The sequence below is a fragment of the Chelonoidis abingdonii genome, chromosome 5 (assembly GCF_003597395.2).
Source record: "Chelonoidis abingdonii isolate Lonesome George chromosome 5, CheloAbing_2.0, whole genome shotgun sequence".
In the NCBI taxonomy this organism is placed as follows: Eukaryota; Metazoa; Chordata; order Testudines; family Testudinidae; genus Chelonoidis; species Chelonoidis abingdonii.
The window spans coordinates 68,415,453-68,437,213 of record NC_133773.1 but is presented as its reverse complement, the minus strand read 5'-3'; the positions used below and the strand labels follow the sequence as shown (position 1 = coordinate 68,437,213).

Genomic DNA, 21,761 nt, shown 5'->3' with positions numbered 1-21,761 from the left:
GTGCTTCTGTGCTGACCTTTATTTTGGGCAACCCTGCTCCTACTGTGGCTAATGAAGCTATACTCCAATATTGATGATGCAAAGAAAAGGGAATTCAACCACAGATAGAGTAGCTGCAGAAAGGTGGTGCAGTATACCTTTAGGCATCTGAAAGCTCATTGGCGATGCCGCCAGAAACAGCTAGATGCCAATTTGGCCAGGATGTTTGGATTATCTGTGAATGCAAAGGACAAGACTTGCACAGCAAGTGGTCACAGCGCAGATCTAGACATATTGGAGGATTGGAACAAAAGAAATCTGATGACGTTCAACAAGACAAGTACAGAGTCCTGCATGTAGGATGGAAGAATCCCATGCACCGCTATAGGCTGGGGACTAACTGGTGAAGCAGGAATTCTGCAGAAAAGGACCTGGGGATTACAGTGGACAAGAAGCTGGATATGAGTCAGCAGTGTGCCCTTGTTGCCAAGAAGGCCAATGGCATATTGGGCTGTACTTGTACGTGTACTTGCAGCTTTGGCTATGGGCTCAAGGACCTTTATACCTTCTTTGGGTAAGAAACAGGTAGCAAAGGAGAGCAATGCAGTGTGGCCATGGCCCTGGAGGCCTAGCACTGCCTGTAAGCTGACCTACACTCAACCCTGTCAATACTGCACTGACTGTAGGGTGGGTAGAGGGCCATAGCACAGGTTGGGCACGTACACACCCACTCCCCTCATGCTGTGTAGGCTGACCAGACACCAAGCGTAAAAAATCGGGACAGGGGGACCCTCTGTAAGAAAAGCTCCCAATATTGGGACTGTCCCCATAGAATCGGGACATCTGGTTACCCGAGCTGCTGTGCCATGGCTCTGCACCCACCCGACAGCGCAGTGCGAGGGGGTCGAGCGTGCTCCTTTTACGCACGTCACTCTCCGCTCCCAAAGCACGGCGGAGACTATGTGGGCCCACTTCAAAGCCCTATCTCTACTCGGGCCGCTACCGCTGCCGCCGCCACTGCCTGCCACAAGCGCCCAGGAGACTGGGAGGAAGAAAACGAAGAACGGTCGCTCCTCACGGAGCAGCTTGTTACGGACCCGCGCGCTCTATTTTTTTGCACATGCGCACACAGAAAACAATAAGGCCGGGCGAATTGGAAGGCGAGCCCGCCCGCGGACGGGACGAACATGCGCACTGACGCCGCCGACGCTGCCAGGGGAGTCGTTCCAGCCCCTTGCGCACGTGTAGAGGAAGTCGGAAGGAGCGGTGGGAGGGGGCGGGGCTGAGAAGCGCGGTGTTGCAGCGGGCGCGTGGAGATGGAGGTGGTCGAACAGCTGGGGACGCTGAAGTTTGATAACGGGCGGGCTCCAGGGAGTCCCAGCACGGCGGGGCCGCAGCCGGGGCAGGAGGAGCCGGGGCCGGAGGAGCCCGCGGGCGGCGGGGAACCGGGGCCGGAAGAGCCCGCGGGCGGCGAGGAGCCGGGACAAGAGCAGCCCGCGGGCGGCGAGGAGCCGGGCCAAGCCTCGGCGTCTGCGGCTGGAGGAGCCCCCGGCGCCCAAGGCCCGCAGGAGGAGCAGCGCGGGGAGAGCAGTGCCGACTCGGACAGGTGCGTAGTCCAGTCTTGTTCCCTCCACTCCCTGCTCCTCGTCCCTGTGCCGGCCGCTGGTAGCGTTCACAGCGCCGGTCACTTTCGGGTTTGGCAGGAACAGTCGCGAAACTGAGCGGAGGGTTTGTCAGTTTCACCCTTGTGCGGCTTGGGGAAGCGCTGACCAGCAGAGCCCTGGGCCTGCCAGTCTCCACCATCAGGAAAACACCATTGCCCCATTCATGTGTATTTCAGTGATTATGGTTATACTGGCTTTGTCCCTCAGCAGCCCTCTGGGTGTACTCTTGTGCGTTGTCCTCACAGGTGTTGCCTTCCCTATGGAAAGGGAAGAGAACTAAGCATTACTTGCCGAAAATGTGAAAATTCAATCAACCTACAATTCAAGGCAGGTTGTTAACTGTCAAGATTATTGGTATCAATTGTCGTTTTAAGCCAAACCCCAATCTCTACTTTTTGTGGGGTGGAGGTGTGGATGGGGGGTCATAATTTTAACAATAGGCCCTCAACCACTGTACTAGTTTCTTTTGCCCTAGTATTCGTGGATCATGGCGAACAAATTTGAAAGAGTTGATTTAGGGGACTTCTAACTTACATAGCTGTGCTGAAGCTATAGTGAAGGGTAAAAATGTATCTAGTCCAGGCTTGCAGAACTGTTCTTTGGGGTCTGAAAGATAAGTGAGAACAGACTTGCTTTGTAAGTACAGATGTGAGCAGAAATGTAGTACAGTTGATGAGAAGAATCTTCCATCTACTTTGTGGCTAAGTCAGATCAGACTGACTTGAATCCTTCTATAGCGTCACTATCAGGAGATAAACATGCTATCCTGTTGGTTTTGTATACCAGGGTCCTGAGCATGCTTGAGGAGCTGCAATTTACTAACTGCAAGATTCAAACTTGGGTACAGTCATCACTAATGTTTCTATCTCTCCATCCCATCCTGGTGTACAAAGACTTGGCCTCAGTTGTTCATGCCTTTGTCACCTCTTGGCTGGACTACAGCAATGCAATATACCTGGGCATGAAACCTTTGGCATTCTAGGAAACACTATGTAGAACAAAACGTTGCAGTGCATATCCTCAGCATCACAGCAGACCTCATCATAGCTCTCTGCTCTCTGCAGTTACTTCCCATGTAATTTTGAGTCAAGGTCTCAGTCATTATCTTTAGAGCACTATATGGGTCCACCTAAAAGCCTGAGACAAAGACTGTGGTCAACAGTTACTTTCTCCTCTTGCATATGGAACTGTCAACAACAAGAATAAAAGTCCTGTGTCCCTCACAGAAGTGATTCTCAGGGGATGGTCCAAGACACTGGAATGAGTTCCCTTCCCTCAGATGAAGGACCATCACAGCCCTCGTCACTTTGTATTTGAAGTGCAAGGCCCATTTCTTTGACTTGCCTTTTCTAATATAAACACATAACAGGTATAGTCTTAAAGGTATATTATTTAAAAAACGAAACGAAACAAAACAAAAAAAACTACCAAAACAAGACATTCCTCAACACATTCTTTTCCCTCTGGGGTGAGGATGAGAGACCAGTGACAGATGTGTAATTATGTTTCTTAATGCAATACTGGAAGATGCTCAGATATCATGGCAATGAGTGTGATATAAAAACTTACATTTGATTATGTCTGGTAAAGATTAATGCAGAAGTTGAGGGTCCGTTATTAAAAGAAAAATACCTTAAGTAAGTGGTGAGTCAGGTTTTGCTCAAGAAGTCATTTCTTGACACCAAAAAACTTGACAACGTGTATGTCTTGAATCTATCCTTGGGGATGAGGTGGGGCAAGGGAGACAGAGAAGGCCCTTGCATTGCAGGTGTGGCTTCATCTGGATTCCTCTGACTTCCAAGCTTGTGTCTCTGGTGTCAGGTATTGGGTATGGCATAAAGAGCTTTAGTATCGTTTGGTTATGTTTACATTAATGTGTAGGGTGACCATATTTCCCTATGCTGAATACAGGACACCGGGTAAAATTACTCTTATTCAAGTGAGTTCAACGGCAGTCAATCATAATTATGCGGTACAAACGTTCAAACTGATGTCAAGGTGACTGAGCCCCCTGTTAAAATGGCTGAATTATTTTTATTTACCTTATCTTTAAGGCTTTAGGGTTCACACAGGGAGTGGTCTCTCTCTCTCTCCCTCTCCCTCTGGTACAGCTCTCTTAAACAGATGTGGGGGGGTGGGGGTTGACTGACCTGACCTTCCCTGCCTGGAGCTCTCCACCCTCCATGCCTTGCTGGGCCCCTGGGACAGACCCTCCTCACCTGGTACCTGGCACCACATCTTCCTGAGGCTATATATATATATGTGTGTGGTTACATGCTTCCCCCCCACCCTCAATTTCTGCCAGGGTTCCCACCAGAATGTGGCCAGCAGCAGCCTTTGGCACTGGGAGGGAACAGATGGAAGCTGCTTCCAGCCGCAGGGCAGGAGGAGGAGGGGAAGGGATGATCTGGTCTCTGTCTTTGCAGAGCTCATCTCTTCCGTCCCCACCCATGTGGCTGGAAGCAGCTTCTGTCCCTTCCTGCCTGCACAGTGTCGAAAGGCAGCTAACACCTCCAGGTTGCTGCTGGCCACTGACATAACCCATCCGCTTCCTGTCCCCTGGCTACAGCACAGGCAGGAAGGGGTTAAGCCCTAGGGATGCATTGTGCACTAGGGCCCAAGGAATCCCAGCCAGAGATATGGCTCAGCATAGGAGGGTGCCTATGGGATAGAGCAGCCCCACGCTCCCTGGGGCAGGACCTGGGGAGGAGGACAGGTGAAGAGGGTGCTGTGGAGCCTGCAGGGTCGGGGTGCAAACAGGCTGGAAATTGCTTCCCCCCCCACCACTCCAGAGCTTAGCTGAGGTGTGGAGAGTCTACCCTATGCCAGTGCTGTGCAGCGCGTTAGCACATGCAGGGCTTGGCTCCTCCTGGCCAGTGCCCTGGCCTACAGGGTCTTGGGTTTTCCTGGGGTGGCAGCCCAGCCAGACGCAGAGGGGAAGGAAGAAGCCCGCTGGCAAGGCTGTTGGTGAGCTAAGCGCTCAGACCAGGGGCTGGTTCTCCGCACACCTCTGGAAGCAGGATGCACCCCGCGGGAAGGATATGGAGAAACAGCAGGCCTTGGAGGGGTGTGTGAAAGAGTAAAGAAGGGAGAGGACAGCAAGAGGGGCAGCATTTAAAAGGTCTGTGAGTGAGCAGCAGAGGCGACATGTAACTGTCAGCCACCTGGAGCCTGCCTGAACTCACCAGCCACCGCAGCTCACAGCACACAGCAAGTGGGACTAGGCTCTGCTGGCATGCAGCGGGGGCTGTGCTGACGGACCAACAGGGGAAGTGTCTGCCCCTATGTGCTGCAGCTTTGCCCTGCCACCAGCCTTGCACACCCACACCCATCCTCTGCCACTGGAACCCCCTCTTCCCTTCCCCCTCATCGCTGGTGAGTGGGCGTCTGGCTGGCGAGCAGGGATTCGGCCAGTAGCAGGACCCGCCATTATTGAGGGGAAGAGAGACAGAAAATATGGGACAGTTTGCTCATTTCTAAGAAAAAGTCGGGACACCTGCAAGAGGGCTTAAATACATGACTGTCCCTTTAAAAATGGGAAGTTTGGTCACCCTGTACATGTTCCCCAGCAGCAAAGATGCAGCTATGGTGCTGAAGTGTGATGGAAGGGATTTTTCCATCTCTATCATAAATTAACTCCCCGAAGAGGCAGTAGCTAGACCAATGGAAGAATTCTTTTTTGACCTAGCTGTTTCTATAGTGGGGGGACCTAACTACATTGTGCAGGGTGTGAATATTTTCATGACCTTCACTGATGAAGGTAGGTCGATGTATTTATTAGATACAGTCTGGGCCTTAGTTGAGCTTTATCATATCTTTTGTTACTCTTGACTGAGGTGTTGCTGATATGTTTGAATTAGGTTGGTTCTGCAGTGGCTTTTTTCTTTCCTTTTTGAAGAAACTTGAGGGATTGATATTGCTAATCCTCCTTTAAGGCTCTATAATAACTTCCTAGAGATTCCATTTTGTTACTCTCCTTTTAGTATATGCAAGGGTGGCTCCAGGCCCCAGCACGCCAAGTGCGTGCTTGGGGTGGCATGCTGCTGGGGGCGCTCTGCCAGTTGCTGGGAGGGCGGCAGGCAGGCAGGGAGCCTTTGGCGGCATGCCTACGGAGAGTCCGCTGGTCCCGCGGCTCCACCGAAGCTGCGGGACCAGCGAACCCTCCACAGGCACGCCTGCGGGAGGTCCACGGGACCGGCAGAGGGCTCCCCGCGGCATGCCGCCGTGCTAGGGGCGGCGAAATGTCTAGAGCCACCCCTGAGTATATGGTTGGGAAATTGCAGAGAGTCCTAAGATGTAGTACCATAGTTTTCTGCTGATACTTTGCTCTGTCTCTTCTATTGGATCTAGAGGGTAGATTTTGAGAATGCAATGAAACTGGGCTTTGAGAGAGTTGGCTGCGCGGAAGTTGGAAAAGGTAGTTTGTGGGGAGAAGTAATTTGGACAATTGCTGGTTATAGTTGATTGCTCTCCCTAGTAGCAGACCTTGCCATGTTCAGACATACCTTTCCAACCTGCAGGACAGAGTACTGCAGTGAATTCAGGGCTATCTTTGAAGATGGCTCACAAACTTTAATATAGAACCTGGGAGCCTGTCTGCTCAGTGGAACAAGAACACAAAAACTTCCATACTGGGTCAGGACAATGGTCCATCTAGCCCAGTATCCTGTTTTCTGACTGTGGCCAATGCCAAATTCTTCAGGGGAAATAAACAGAATAGGCAATCATCAGGTGTTCTATCCTGTGTCGTACACTCCCAGCTTCTGGCAAACAGGCTAGGGACACTCAGAGCATGGTGTTGCATCCCTGGCCAGTAGCCACTGATGGACCTATCCTCCATGAACTTATTTAATTCTTTACTATTACAGTTTTGGCCTTCACAACATCCCCTGGCAACAAGTTCCAGAGGTTGACTGTGTTGTGTGAAGTACTTCCTTTTGACTGCTTCTGTGTGCAAGTCAAGGTGTTGCTTCTTACCTATAAAGCCTAATGATTTAGGACTTGGCTACCTTAAAGACCTCTCGTGCCTTGTGACAGATAAAATTGTTAAATCTCTAAATGCATAATTCCAGGGTAAAAAGAGACAATTTTCAAGGGGTTGTCATTGACTGTGAAACTTGTTCTTTACCTGTAAAGGCTAGGAATTATTTACCTTCAGAGCTTAGTGCAAAATGTATCTTTTAGAGCAAGTATTTGCTTGTCTGGGCTAGACTCCATGTTAATGTTTTTGTTGGTTGTACAGTAATGATGGCTGTGTACTCTATAGCAGACAGTTTAAACTAATAAGTTTAATTTTGTCATATGCTCAGGTGACATAGCGATAGGCACACAAAACACCTCCACATAAATTTAATTTTTTTGTAACCATAATATCTTTGCATAAAATAAGTGTGTGTGTGTTTGTGTATATGTATTTTATTTACAATTATTATTTTTATTACAGTGGTGTTCAGGAAGCCTAGTAAAATGGGGCCTCAGTCAGGACTATGTAAACACTCATAGACCCAGTAAGCTTACAATCTAAGAAAGTTGGTTGTTTTGTTTCATTGCTGGTAACTGGCTTAATCTTGTGTTGTGCCCTTATTTGAGTTATTCAAGGATAATAGATTAAAGGATAATCTTTATGTCTTTTTTATTTTACTGCAGCATAGGAGTTTTCTTACAAAAAGACACAGATGTTTATAACTCCTGTTTTTGTCTTCTGCAGTGATACGGATTCGGATAGTTCATCTTCTGTCTCCTCTTCTTCATGTTCTCTTTCAATTGGATCTGTTGAAAGTGATAGTCAGCAAAATGGAAATGATAACACATCTTACCGTGTTAAAACAAAAGATGAATTGCCTCTTGAAGTAAGTATGTTATGAAAGTTTTCCAACATTTTCCAGTTATCGTGTTAAATATATTTATTTACAACTTTTGTAAAATCACTTTTTAAAATAAAATGATCAATGGGTTTATGGCTCTCACTTGCTGTTTAGTTGATTATTTGAGATTTAGTAGTAAGTGGTGCATAGAATCTGGTCCAACAGGTGAATATAGCTGAACCACTCAGTAATAGCAACCATCATGTAATAAAACTGATCCACCCCTCTAGGGAGAAAAAAACCAATGAAATCCACCACAGTGGGATTCAACTACAAAAAGGAGATCTACACACAAATGAGGAGGCTAGTTAACGGAAATTAAAAAGAGTGGTCACTAGTGAAATGCCTGCAAACTGTATGGAAAGTTAAAAAAAAACCATAATGGAGGCTCAAACTATATGTATACCCCAAATAATTAAAAAAAAGAAAAACAGTAAAAGGACCAAACAATGCTACCATGTTGAAATAGAGTAAAAAAGGTGATTAGAAATAAAAAGACATCTTTTAAAAATTGGAAGTGAAATCCTGCTGAGGAAAAGAGAAACGAACATAAACTCTGGCAAGTCAAGAGTAGAAGTATAATTAGGCAGGTTAAAAGAGAATTCGAAGAGCAACTAGCAAAAGAAATAAACCAGCAACATTACTTTTTTAAGTGCATAAAAATCAGGAAGTCTGCTAAACAATCAGTAGGGCCACTGGACAATCAAAGTGATGAACACTCATGAAAGGCAAGGCTGTTGTAGAGAAGCTAAATTAATTCTTTGCATCTGTCTTTGCTGTAGAGGATGTGAGGGAGATTACTATACCTGAGCCATTCTCTTTTAGTGACAGATTTGAGGAACTGTCACAGATTGTGGTGTCAGGAGAGGTGGTTTTGGAACAAATTAATAAACCATAACAAGTCACCAGGACCAGATGGTATTGACAAAGGGTTCTGAAGGAACTCATATGCAAATGCAGAACTATTTATTATAGTAACCTGTCACTTAAATCAGACTCTGTACCAGATGACTAGAGGATAGCTAATGTAATGTGGATTTAAAAAATGCTCCAGAGGTGCTCCTGGCAATTATAGGCTGGCAAGACTAACTTCAGTACCTGTCAGATTGCTTGAAACTATAGTAAAAAACCCATAATTATCAGAGACATAGATGAATACAATGTATTGGGGAAATGTAAATCAAAGTTATGCCTCAGCAATGTATTAGAGTTCTTTGACGGGGTCAGCAAACGTGGACAAGGGTGATCCAGTGGACTTTGTGTACTTAGAGAAGGCCTTTGACAAGGTTCTTTACCAAAGACTTTTAAGCAGTGTAAGCAGTCATAGGGTAAGAGGGAAGGTCCTCTTGTGGATCAATAACTGGTTAAAAGGTAGGAAACAAAGGGTAGGAATAAATGATCAGTTTCAGAATGGAGAGAGGTAAAGAGTGCAGTCCCCCAAGAATCTGTACTGGGATCTGTGCTATTCAACATACTGATAAGTGGTCTGGAAAAAGGGGTAAACAGTGAGGTGACAAAGTTTGTGGACCACACCAATTTATTCAAGATAGTTAAGTTCAAAGCTGTCTGTGAAGAGTTACAAAGAGATCTCACTAAAGTGGGTGACTAGGTAAGAAAATGACAGATAAAATTCAGTGTTGACAAGTGCAAAGTAATGCACACTGAAAAAACAATTCCAACTGTACATACAAAAGGATGTGGCTTAAAATAGCTGTTTAGCACTCAAGAAAGATCTTGGAGTCATTGTGGATAGTTCTCTGAAAACATCCACTTAATATACAATGGCAGTTAAAGAGCTAACAGAAATATATGAATATAAAGAACCATTAGGAAAAGGATTGATAGTCAGAAAATATTATGCCACTATATAAATCTATGCTACACCCACAGCTTGAATACTGCATGCAGTTCTGGTCACCCCATCTCAGGAAAGATGCATTAGAATAGGAAAAATTACAGAGAATGGCAAGAAAAATTATTAAGGTATGGAGCAGCCTCCATATGAGGAGAGATTTAAAAGACTTAGACTTTTTGTCTTGGAAAAGATGTCTATGGGCGATATAATAGATGTCTACAAAATCCTGAATGGAATGATGTGGAGAAAGTGAATAAGGAAATGTTATTTACTCTTTCACGTAACACAAGAACCAGAACTTAAACCTAAGGAAGTACTTTTTCAGACAATGTACAACCAGCCTGTGGAACTCATTGATAGGAGACGTTGTGAAGGCCAAAAGTATAACTGGATTTTAAAAAGATTTAGATAAGCTCATAGAGGATATGTCCCTCAAGAAGGTCAGGGATGCAACCCCATGCTCTGGGTGTCTCTAAGCCTCTGTTTTCCAAAAGGTGGGACTAGATATATCATGCAATAATTGCCCTGTTTTGTTCATTCTCTCTGAAGCATCTGGCACCTGCCACTGTCAGAAGACATGAATGTGGGCTAGATGGACCATTGGTCTGAGCTAGTATGTTCATACTTATTTATTGGTTTTTCACTTCACAATGAGTCAGACATAGACAGACTTGTTAGATGAAATATAAACTACTTATAATTAACATTCAGTATAAATTACAAGCTTGTTTATTTCAGAATTTTCAGAGACATTTCAGTATACTACATAAGATCATCATAGGAGAAGTTCACACAACTCAAAGTGTGTGTGTGTGTATATACATTTTCTGTTCATAGTTGAATTAGGTCCATTAGAAGGCTCTCTAAAGCAATTTGTCACTAATCAGGAAGTATTTGTTAGTGGTTTTCTTCATCTGTTCCATGCAGATTTCCCTGTTTTGTTTTTAATTTAAATCTTTCTTTCAAACGTGAGACTTGTAAACTTGAATGTATTCTGCAAGTTTCACAAATTATTTTAAAATGTTTGTAGAGCTTATCAAACCTTGGAAAAGTAAGTTTTGGCCCTCCCAAATGTCTTGGCTCTTCTTAAGCTCTCAAAGGATTTAAAGATTATGCTGACCATCTCACTTCATATTAATGAGAATTGTCTGGTTGGTAACAAAACTTGTTATGGATTTTTATATTTTGGTGTGTGCTTGCAATTACAGTTCTGTTCTAAGTACTGCAGATGAAACATCTTGATGTGAATATAATTGTTCCTTTCTTTGCTCCTGGGTTTCATGCATAGTACAAACTCATTAAATAGTTCTGTAATTATTACTCTCTATTTCAAGACAAGAACTAAATTCTAATTAAGATATTTAAAACTGGCTTCTTTCTGATAACATGAGGATGCGTAATTAGCTGTAATCGACTTTATATGAAGTAAGAATAAAAGGATTATAAAATAGTTTAATGCCATTATATAAATAGATGATATGCCCTCATCTATAATGCTATGTGCGGTAATAGTCAACTAATCACACAAAGGGCTGGTCTAGACTACGGGGGAAAATCGATCTTAGATACACAACTTCAGCTACATGAATAACGTAGCTGAAGTCGAATATCTAAGATTGGATTACTCACCCATCCTCACCACGCCGGATCAATGTCTGCGGCTCCCCCTGTGGATTCCGCAACTCCGTTGGAGTTGGTGGAGTTCCGGAATCGATATAAGCGCGCTCGGGGATCGATATATCGCGTCTAGATGAGACGCGATATATCGATCCCCGAGCAATCGATTGTAACCTGCCGATACGGCGGGTAGTGTAGACGTAGTCAAAGAATACTACCGAATTAGAGGGTCTTCAAAAAAGGGCAATGAAAATGATTGAACTTGTCAGGATCCTCTATTTTAGAAAAGAGGCAAATAAGGGACATGATAAAAGTATGTAAAAAAAAAAAAAATGAAGCATCTGGAGATGGTAGATCAAGAGCTTCTGTTTTCCCATTCTCAACACAAGAACAAGGGAATGAGTGGTGAAATTGAAAGGTGGCAAATTGGATACTGAAAAAGGGAAATGCTTTTTCACTTGATGCATATTTAGACTATGGAACTCAGTACTGCAGTGTGTCATTGAGGGCAAGAATTTATGCGGTTTGGAGGGATTGGATGACAATATGAATATTGGATATTCAGAGTTGTAATATTTAATGCAGACAAAGTACGTTGGAAGAAATAAATAGCTCATGCTTTAGAGCTTAAGCCAACTTCAAACTATTAAGGATTAGGAGATCTTCATTGGGGCAGATTGTACCATGCCTTCCTACTATGTATGACTTTTGCATCTTCCTTTGAAACAGCTGGTGCTGGCCATTGTCAGAGACGGGATATTGGGCTAGATAGTCTTGGAATAGGATCTAGTATGGCAGATCCTATAATACTGTGGGTTTTATTGATGATCTTTTTTATATTGTGTTGGACTCCCCAAAATTCATGCCGATTAAATATATATAAATTCTGCATAAACTTAAACACGGAAAAAGAATTTTAAAAGAATTTTTAAGCCTGTTGCCCTGTTCTTGTCCTTGCCCTGTTGCTCATCTTGTGTGTATATAAGATAATGTGCTTGCCTAGGGCACACTGAAGTATAGTGAGATGTATCAAGGACTGAGGACTAGCTTTAATGTTCTCTACTTCTGAAGGGTTTTTTTGTGTTTAGGACTTCATGCCATAAAAGCAAGGAAATTGAGTGATTGAGTCAAACAATGACAGGCTCTGTAGCTAAAGCAGTGGTCTGTCTGGTTCTGTAATAATCCTGATGTACCTTCTGAGTGTTATTTTGTAAGCTGGTACTTAGTTGCCCGTTGTGGTTAAATTTACCATTTTCTACACTATTTAGCACTGAACACCCATGAGCAACTTTGAAACATTAAGGATGTTTTACTCACTATGATATAGTCAACCACAAGCTTGGCAAGGCTATGAAACCAAATGAGTACCTTATATGAGAACAGAACCATATTAGTATCTCTATACAAACAGGGTTTTCATCCCACAAGCATTTTCATTTTAACATGAATTTTATATAATTCAACATTTCAATATAGATGAGCATTCGAGGATTTCACTTCCCAGTTTGAGCCCAGTATGAGAATTCTTCTTCATTTCTTTTGTAAGTCATGACTTAGTGCTGGTAAGAATTGCACAGAGAGGCTTGTAATGACTCCACTATATTTGGAGGATTTTCTTGCCATGCTGTATTAGGAGGAGAACCTCACCAGACATTTAAATTGTTTTATTTAACTAAAACAACAAGATTATGTATTCTGGATTTTTTCTTCAACAGCAAACATATAATATTTTAACAAAACAAACATGTGTCCCTTACTTCTCACATTTATCTCCAGGCTTCTTCTCCCTGTCCAGATCTATTCCACCCCCATCAATCTTTTATTCATTGAACTTTTTGAAACTTTGCACTTTTAGAGAGAGGTAAGGGATAGACTCTGTGTACACACATTTTCTGAGGGACAGTAGGGTTGAGGTATGTTATTTCTCGCTTCTATATATTTATTTAAAAACATTTTTGCTGTTAACAAGCATGTTACCTCTGGGGAGACACATCCACAGTTTGAGACCTGCAAAACTAAGCATCTCCGATGGTATCTTCTAGACTGAGCACCGAGTCCCATTGGGTAGAGAGAAAGATTAATCTAAATAATCTGTACAGAAGCCAGTGGAACCCCATAACATTGGGTCCCTATTCCATGTACTATTGGAACTCATTTACAAAACTTTTCTTAAATATTACATGTATATATTGTCTCATACTATAGAATTAGAATTTATAGTCCCTATTCCATGATGAGCTGTCTTTGAGCCATGATGTATCTTAATTAAAACTATCTTTAAATAGGTTTTTTCCTCAAAGTATTTTATCAAAAAATACGATTTAAATAAAAACTTTTTTTTAAATCATTATTTGTTTTTTATCCACCCTGATCGATACCAGCACCAACAACCTCCTGCTCAACAGCAGCGGAGAGGAGATAGCTTCAAGTCCCATTGAAAAGGCAGACAAACCACATCTTTATCTTCTGCATCAGGCCTTAGATTTCAGGCTTAATGTGAGGCTCGAGCTGCAAACCAATCTTAATTTGTTGATCTCTTTCTCCTTTCTTCTCTTCTTTCCCCTCTTTGGATCCTAGAAATAATACAAAGGAGTTATTCCTTACAGTTTTACACCATCCGTTCCACCTCTGTTCAGGGACTCTTGGAAAGCTAAGAACAGAATTTAGTTTGCTCTTGGAAGTAGGAACTATATAGACTGTTCAAAAGGGATTCTATTCCATATGCTTTCTGGTTTCCGATGGAGGACTCTGACCCATCTTAGATCTGAGAAAGCTCAGCTCTTTCATCAGAAAGTTTGTCTGTCTATTGACACAAGCATCCATAATTTCTTCCCTATCCACCCCAAATTGATTCAGGGTTCTCTTTACAGGGTGTGTACCACATTGTTATGAGGCTTTCATATTGCAAATATTTTTGCTTCCTTATGGGAGTAGATCACTAGCAGTACAGGATCCTTCCCTTTGGTTTCTCTACTATTCTCATATACAGTATTTACAAAGTGTCCATCAGTGGTGGCAGCACATCTAAGATGATAGGCTATACATGGTGTGGAGAATAAGGGAGTTGTGTGTAATCTCCTATAAATATATGCACCTCAGTTTACCTGTTTAATATTATCCTGCCTGACTGCAAGGAGTTAAATTGAAGGCGGTTTTTTGTGGGGGAAACAAACAGGAAAATGAAATCGTGACACACAAGGCTCATTAGTGAGACAGTGGCGGGGCTATGAAGTGGAGAATGCTCCTGCCTAGCTCTAGTCAGGCTGGCAAGGCTCACTTTTCCCAGGCCTGAGCCTAGGATCAAAGAGAATACAGATACCTCTCAGTTTGAAAACCTCTGCTTTAAGGTATGTACACCTATGGGTGATTCACCAAGGTTATTAGGGTGGCATGATGACTTGATAGGCCTGAGCTGAAGGAGGGAACTCTGAACAGGTGGTCTTGGCTGCTGGGGCTAGGCTCCCTGCCCATATTGCATCCTCACTGGAGGAGGCTGATGGGGTCTCTGAGCAAGTAGTTGAAGGTTGTACCCCGAGAGTAGTGACTCTGCTGCCAGACAGAGCCCCCTCCTGAGTGTGGCATCAGGACACACCATGTTGCCTACTTCCCTTGCTGGACCGAGCCTGCACTTTGGAGGTGGATGGGATTATGCTGAAGGGTCAGGATGGGGGCTGTGTCTGGAAGGGGAGCCAGTACTCATGGGGTGCAGCCCTTCTGCTCCTCTCCTGACCCCAGCCCTTCAGCACTACCCTGTTTGTTTCCCCTCCACAGTGAGGAGTGAGACAAGCAGGAAGCTGAGTCCTGGCTGCTGAAGCTGCCTGATCACTGCAAGGAGCAGAAGGCCTCCTCAACTACCATATGGTGAGCACCTGCCCACCTCCAGTCTGGCTCTCCCCTGGCACCCATCTCTGGCTCCCTGCAAAAAATATTTTTTTGGAAGGAAATGGGGAGAGGAGTGCATGAGACATGAATCTCTGAAGGGAAGCTCACCCCCCTCCCCCAAAAAAATAAATAAAAAAAGCATGGAAAACTGCCTTAAAGATATTGGCATAGAGAAGAAATGAGTGGATATTCAGAAGCTGTCTGGAGGGAGGCTGTGACAGAGAGACCGAGGCCATGTCTACACTAGCAAGCTTACAGTGTCTCAGCAGTGCTGCTGTAAGATTGTTCCTGTAGCTGCTTTATGCTGGTGGGAGAGAACTCTCCTGTCAACATAATAAAACCACCTCAAGAACGGGCGGTAGTTATATAGGTGGAAGAAACTCTCCCACCTACGTTGTGTTGTGCACACTACCACTTATGCAGGCAAAACTTATGTCGCTCAAGGGTGAGTTATTTTTTTCACACCCCTGAGCGACAAGTTTTGCCACCGTAAGTGGTAGTGTAGACATTGCCTTAGAAAGTCACAGAAACTTCAGTAGTCAGGGTCTTACCCGGCTCAGAGTTGGAGCTAACTGGCTGAAAGAGTGTGTATAAAAGCTTTCAAGGAAACATGACAACATAAAACCTATGTCTATAGGACTTTTTGTTTCAATCATTTGCTTTAGGTGTTATGTACCTCTGGGTGAATGAATAATTAGTTTTGAAGATTGTTTTTGAGTCATTTTAATCAGCTGTTGTCACAGGCTCCCAGAGGAAAAGGGCTTATAGGTGCCAAACATAGTAGGTCCTGTTGGGTTAACATCATTATTAAAGGGGGAGACCCAGCCTGAGTGCTTGAACTGCATGGGTTTTCGCACGGGAAGGGGATAAAGGAAGCCAGGCCTCCCACCTGCAGGATGTTCTCAAGATGGTTTAAAGGGGGTCTGAAGTGCAGCTTTCCCTGTAACTGTGACACCCTGTACACCCCTATTTAGAAGTCTATCCAGGAATATGACTCACATGTGCTACCTTTTGAGAAACTGACCCAGAATAAATTGGGGGGGGGGGAAGCACTTACACAAAAATTCTCCTTCATTGGGTGATTCTGGTTTTTCAAGCAGGAAGAGCCTTCCATACAGAGGAACCCTTCCTGAAAATTCAGTCAGCAATAATTAGATGTCAAGAGAACTCCAACTAGACAGCAGTGTTCTTCCTCAGACCTAATAGCCTCATCTACATACGTAACCCCAATGGACAGCTCAAGAAGAGAGCTCTGCAACATTGGCTAGCAGAACATCTGCCAAGTTGAAATTGACGCTCCCAAGAGAAGCTCTCCTATCTCTTCCATGGTACAACATCCTGAAAGGAGTAACTTTAAACTCCATAGCTTCATCAGCAACCCAGTTTGGGATGGAGAATCCCACTTCAGCAACCTAACAATTCATGATAATGGGAACCATTTGGAAAAGAAGCTATATACACACAGTGTACTGGAATTGAAAACAATTAGCTGGATGCTAAAGTCTTTCCTCCTCACTTGCAAGCCAAGCTACTTCAAGTTGTTCTGGACAACACATCAGTGATGTACAGTGTGAGCAAAGAGAAGCTTATCCGCCCAACTGTGCAAGGAAGCTGTGGGATTATGGGACTGATGCATTCGTTACATTTACTCCATAGTTGGCAAAGAAGACAAGGTAGTAGATTAGCTGGGTAGTGTCAGAAGAGAACTGCATGAATAGTCTCTAAAGACATCATTGATAGATGAGGGCTTTGCCTTCGGTTATCTGGAAATCTGTTCACAACCAGGCACAACTCCATATGTCTGAGGTTCTGCTTGAGAGCAGAAGCAGACTATCAGTCTATTTTAGATGTGTTTCCTCTCATCTAAAGAAAACATGTATTGAAGATAGTTAGACTCTACTCTCTCATTAGGGATTAGATAATATTCCATAGTGCCAAAGATGGCTTTGTGCCTTAGATATATTTCTACTGTAGAAATTTATAGAGCAGCTCTGTGGAACTCTGTTTGCACTTTTACTAAACACTATGCAATAGACCTGGCGCATAGGTCAGTTGCTCAGTTTGGTAGAGTGGTTCTTCAGTCCCTGTTTAATTAGGGCTCTGTTCCAACTTTCTCAGATGACAGTACTTCTTCCCAAACTCTATCCCATGTGTTGGGAATCTGAAGAGGGTGCTACCGCAAAGTAGAAATGATGGTTACCTGTACCTGAAATTCTTTGCACATTCACATTCCCTGCCTACCTTTCTCTTCCCTGGAGTCCTAAGTACAGTTTTGGACCTGAGGAGGCAAGGGAAGGAACTCAGGCAGCTGGAGCACCATTATCCTTAATTCTAAGAAAATGCAAGAAAAAGAGTAGGAGAGGACATGAGCACTGCAATGGGCACTGCTGTGAAATGTTCCATTGTCCCATGAGTGGGAATGTTCAGGATCCATTGTGAAGAACTTTGGGTGCAGCAGAGTAACCTTCAGATGGTCCCTGTCCTGAGGAGTTTAGTATCCAACTAAAAACGTTTGAGTGTGGTAGGGGTAGGAGGGAGAATTGAGGCCTAGAAGTCCGCAACCTGAAACTGTAGAACATAGCTTGTCAATGGCAAATTGCTGGAGTTTGAGTCCTGAAGAACTGTACTCTTTCCAAGATCAAGAGCTTGTCTGCCAAGACTGAAGAGAGCTTGTCAACATGATGCCTCCAAGAAGCTATTGAGGAATATATTAAGCTATTTTTTTGTTAGTTATTTAGGGATATGAGAACCAATAAAAAGGATAGTTAAATATTGAAAGTAGAGACAATCTGGCTAATTTTCTATCCCTATCCTGTCTAAGACCAATCCTGAATCATTTCTTTTTCCACATTAATTTGGCCAGTTCAGTTTTTCATGTGTGATCCGAGGCTGGTATTAAATATCAGGCTAATATGTTCTGGTTCCAAACCTTTGTACCTTTTTGCGTAACTAAAAGTAAGAGTAAAGCTTTCCAGATCCCTCACTTTTTTTGTATGTGCCCAACCAAGACCCTGCATATTTTATGAGAGTCTATAACGTAATCATTGGCTTTGCTCTATTATCCCTGAAATACATTTTGTATACCCGAAACCCTCCTAAAAGTATAGTCTTTACTAATATAAAAATTCAGTGAAAATGGGAACCTTTGTTAGCTCTAAGTTTAGAATGGTATGAAATGATATCTCAGGATAGGGGAGCTGATAGTGTTGGATGTGGTACTATATATAACTACCAAAGTCTCTAATGATGTTGATGCAAGAGAAGCACTGTAGTTATACAAAACTGTTCAGATGCAAATTTATTCCAATAATTAACATGTCTGAAATGCGGCACAAAAATTGTAAATTTAGGCCCATTTCTGGTTGCGTTGGGGAGGTATGATATCAAAATTGTTTATCTTAGTGTACAAGTCCATCTTAGGAAACTGGATAAAGGAGTCTTCACTAATATCTGGTTTTTAATACTCTGGGGTTTCCTGATTTGTGGAGAGCAAAAATAACAAAAATTAAGCTAGTACTTTGAGGTCTGTTGAGTATCTGTGGAATCTACCCGAGAGAATCCAGAATACATTGGATTCAAGGATGAGTGAACTAACATATAAATTATCTTAAAACCGTAAGAGAAGAGGTCTGTATTAAACTTAAAGGAGTATAGGAAGAATTACACATGGTGTCTTCCTGACAATATCAATGCAATACAATAAAATGGGATGATGAGGCTAATTAATACTGCGTATTTTTAAGTTTTGTATGCTAATAGTTTTAGAGAAAAGTTTGGGGGGTAGTGGTGGTTGCTGTACTGTGATGGGTCTTTCAACTTTTTGTTACATACCGCGAAACTTAGGGCATGCTTATGCTGCATTCAGGAGGTGTGATCGCAGACTGGTGGCTGGGTAGGGTAGCTCTGCCCATAGAGGACCTATGGGTACATAATTCAGTGGCTGCTGCCTGTGCTGCTATAGCCTTATGGTTATTGTTACTCAAGCTAGCTTTGGTCTAGCTAGATCAAGACTGTGCTGGGTATGTCTACATATGCTACAGTCATATCTGTGGACCGCAGTATAGATATAACTGTAGACAGGTACAAAGCAGTACACGTAATATACATACAGGGCCAGCTCTAGGTTTTTTGCCACCCCAAGCAAAAAAAAAATTGCCTCCTCTCCCCCTTTTTGTGTGTGTGGCTTTTACACATTTTACACATGTAGGCAGCATTGGAAAGTCATTTTCGTTTGTCCTGGCGTTTTAGCCCTATAACCACTGGCACCAATGTGACACGGAAATTGGCATGAATGGTGCCAATAGGGTGGCACAGTGCACACAAGTAATCGTTAACACATTTACACACGTTCCCGTGTCACACGATGTGACATAATATTTTTCACGTCACGCTCCTATCGCACCACTGTACTTGGCCGTAGGTAAGATGCTAGTCATTGGGGTGCGAGAAGCTGGGACGCACACTGGACCCAGCCCTGTCTGGAGTTTTCCTAGCGCTGAGGCCGCACAGCTGGAAGCCTGAGAGGCATGCAATGGAGAGAGCTCCGGGGCTGGGCTTTGGCCAAGGAAGAGGCACTTTGCTGGCTGGACGGATGCTGCCCCTCTCTGCCCGGTCGTTTGCAGGAGGACATTCCAGGCACCAGAGTGCTGTGCGGGGCTGGAGAGGGATGTGGTAGCCTCTGGGGCTCCAGCAGGCAGAAGCTCCCCGGGTGTCCTGGGGACCGTCCTGCCCGGCCTGGCTCTTACCTTGCTGCGGATCTGGCCCGAGGACTCGTCTCTCGCTTCTCCTGCCGCTGGGTGTTGGGGCTGCTGCTGGATCTCAGCCCCAGTCATCCTCTCCTCAGCCCTGGCATGAGTTCGGCTTAGCCCAGGCTGCTGCTCCCCTTCCTTCCCCAGGCAGGAGGTGGCACAGCGGGGAGGAGGCAGCAGCGGGGACAAACCGAGGAGAAGCCTGCAGCTGGCGCTGGAACAGCATCCCGCCCAGCTGCCATGTTCCGCCGCCACCTCCTGTGCTCTGTGGCAGGGGCAGAGCTGTCCTACCAGCTCCTGCCTGAGGTGGGGTGGCTGCTGCCTGTGGGGATACACTCCTCACTGAGCTGGCTTCCCCTGTCCCACCACACAGCCCTGGTGGCACCCGGTCAGAGCAACGGGCGGTCAGGATCCAGCCTAGGATGCTGCCTCAGGTCAAAGCTGGGGCCCCAGCATTATGCTGCCCCTGGTAATTTGCCACCCCAAGCACCTGCTTGTTTTGCTAGGCCTAGAGCTGGCACTGTATACATATGTATCTTTATGGGGGCAGGGATGGAGGGGAACCTAAAAAATATTTTTAAAATGTTCTTATAGGCTGTTTTATTGTGTGCTGGACAACAGCTCAGACGTCTTCCTACTAAAGGCTTACTAATTTATTGCAGTACTAGTATCCTATATAATTCGATAATTTTTAGGTTTAATACGCTCTTCTCCATGCTTTTATATCAGATATTTAATCTCTGCTGTGCTGCATTTAATACCATTTTTGTCTGCTGCTACAGAAATATTTTCCAGTGTTGTATATGGATATGATTATATAATCATCTAAAAGTTCATGTCAGAAAGTGAAGTTTAAAACCAAATTTCTCTCAACTGTTCAAGTTATCTTCTTTGAGTAAAACTGACTTAGATGTAATGTAAAAGTAGCTATGAGTCCTGTGGCACCTTATGTCACATGCGTCCGACGAAGTGGGTATTCACCCGTGAAAGCTCATGGTCCAATACGTCTGTTAGCCTATAAGGTGCCTCAGGACGCTTTGCTGCTTTTACAGATCCAGACTAACGTGGCTATCCTCTGTTAGATGTAATGGATATAAATGCAGCAGTGCTGTGGCATGGAAGTATTTAAAAAATCAGTAAAATAACATTCCCCAGATGTTTGTTTCAGCTCTCTTTAACAACTTTGTTTCTATTCCATTCATTAGGATGAATTATTACTAGAATGAAGCCATATTTTTTTTTCTTGAACTGCAAAAGTGAAATGTTCAAAATCATACTCTGCTAGCCATTGAGGAATGTCTAATCACAAAGTATTATATTTTGAAAATTAATTACTTTTATATTAGCAGGGACCACCCCCTGTTGAAGATTTGACAATAATTCTGCCTGAGGATGTTGAGCTGAAGCCCTTTGGGACAGTTTCAAGCATTATTGAGCAGTTGGGTAAGCAAGATATAGTTCTCTTATTTTGTTTAAATGAAAATACATTTTTATATATGTGTATATGTATGTGTGTATATATATTTTTTCCATGATGATTGGAACCACTTGGAAAAAAAGCTACATATTGGTGTACTAGAATTGAAGGATAAGGCAGTCCTCCATTTCCTTTGACTTCATGCTCTTGCAGAATGCAAAGGAAAAGAAGGTAGGGCATTGAATGCAAACTGTTCTACTGAACAGATAAAAATTGTATTAAAGTGAATGTTAAATTATGTAATACACAGGTTGAGAAAAGAGTGTCTGTATGTCTGGGTATAGTGCTTAGATTATCCACATACAGAGTTTGTTTTTAGAAGTCATATGCTACGTAGAGTACACAATCAGCAATAATCCAAATTTAGGTGAATAAATTTAAGAATAGAATTTTGATATTAGCATCCAAGTATTCGGGTACCTCACTTTTGAGAAGTTGTACAGAGATTTGATTGAGGAAAGCAAAATATATCAATGTGTGGAGATTGTTCCTCAGTAATTGAGAATTAGGGTAGAATTACTTGTGCTGACTGCCCCTCTGTGGCTATTGGATGGTTGAGTCGAGTCACTGTCTAAGGGTAAGTCTACACTACGGGATTATTCCGATTTTACATAAACCGGTTTCGTAAAACAGACTGTATAAAGTTGAGTGCACGCGGCCACACTAAGCACATTA

At 43.6% G+C, this 21,761-nt stretch overlaps 1 protein-coding gene across 1 annotated transcript in view; it reads left to right on the top strand.

Moving 5' to 3' along the window:
• The first annotated feature begins 1,274 nt into the window (after positions 1-1,274).
• NAF1 (nuclear assembly factor 1 ribonucleoprotein) overlaps positions 1,275-21,761 on the top strand; it is a 78,884-nt gene continuing 58,397 nt past the window's right edge. The window contains 4 exon segments of the mRNA XM_032803052.2: positions 1,275-1,389; positions 1,471-1,585; positions 7,351-7,492; positions 20,956-21,052. Of these exon segments, the coding sequence (XP_032658943.2) occupies positions 1,296-1,389; positions 1,471-1,585; positions 7,351-7,492; positions 20,956-21,052 (448 nt within the window). The 5' untranslated portion in view covers positions 1,275-1,295.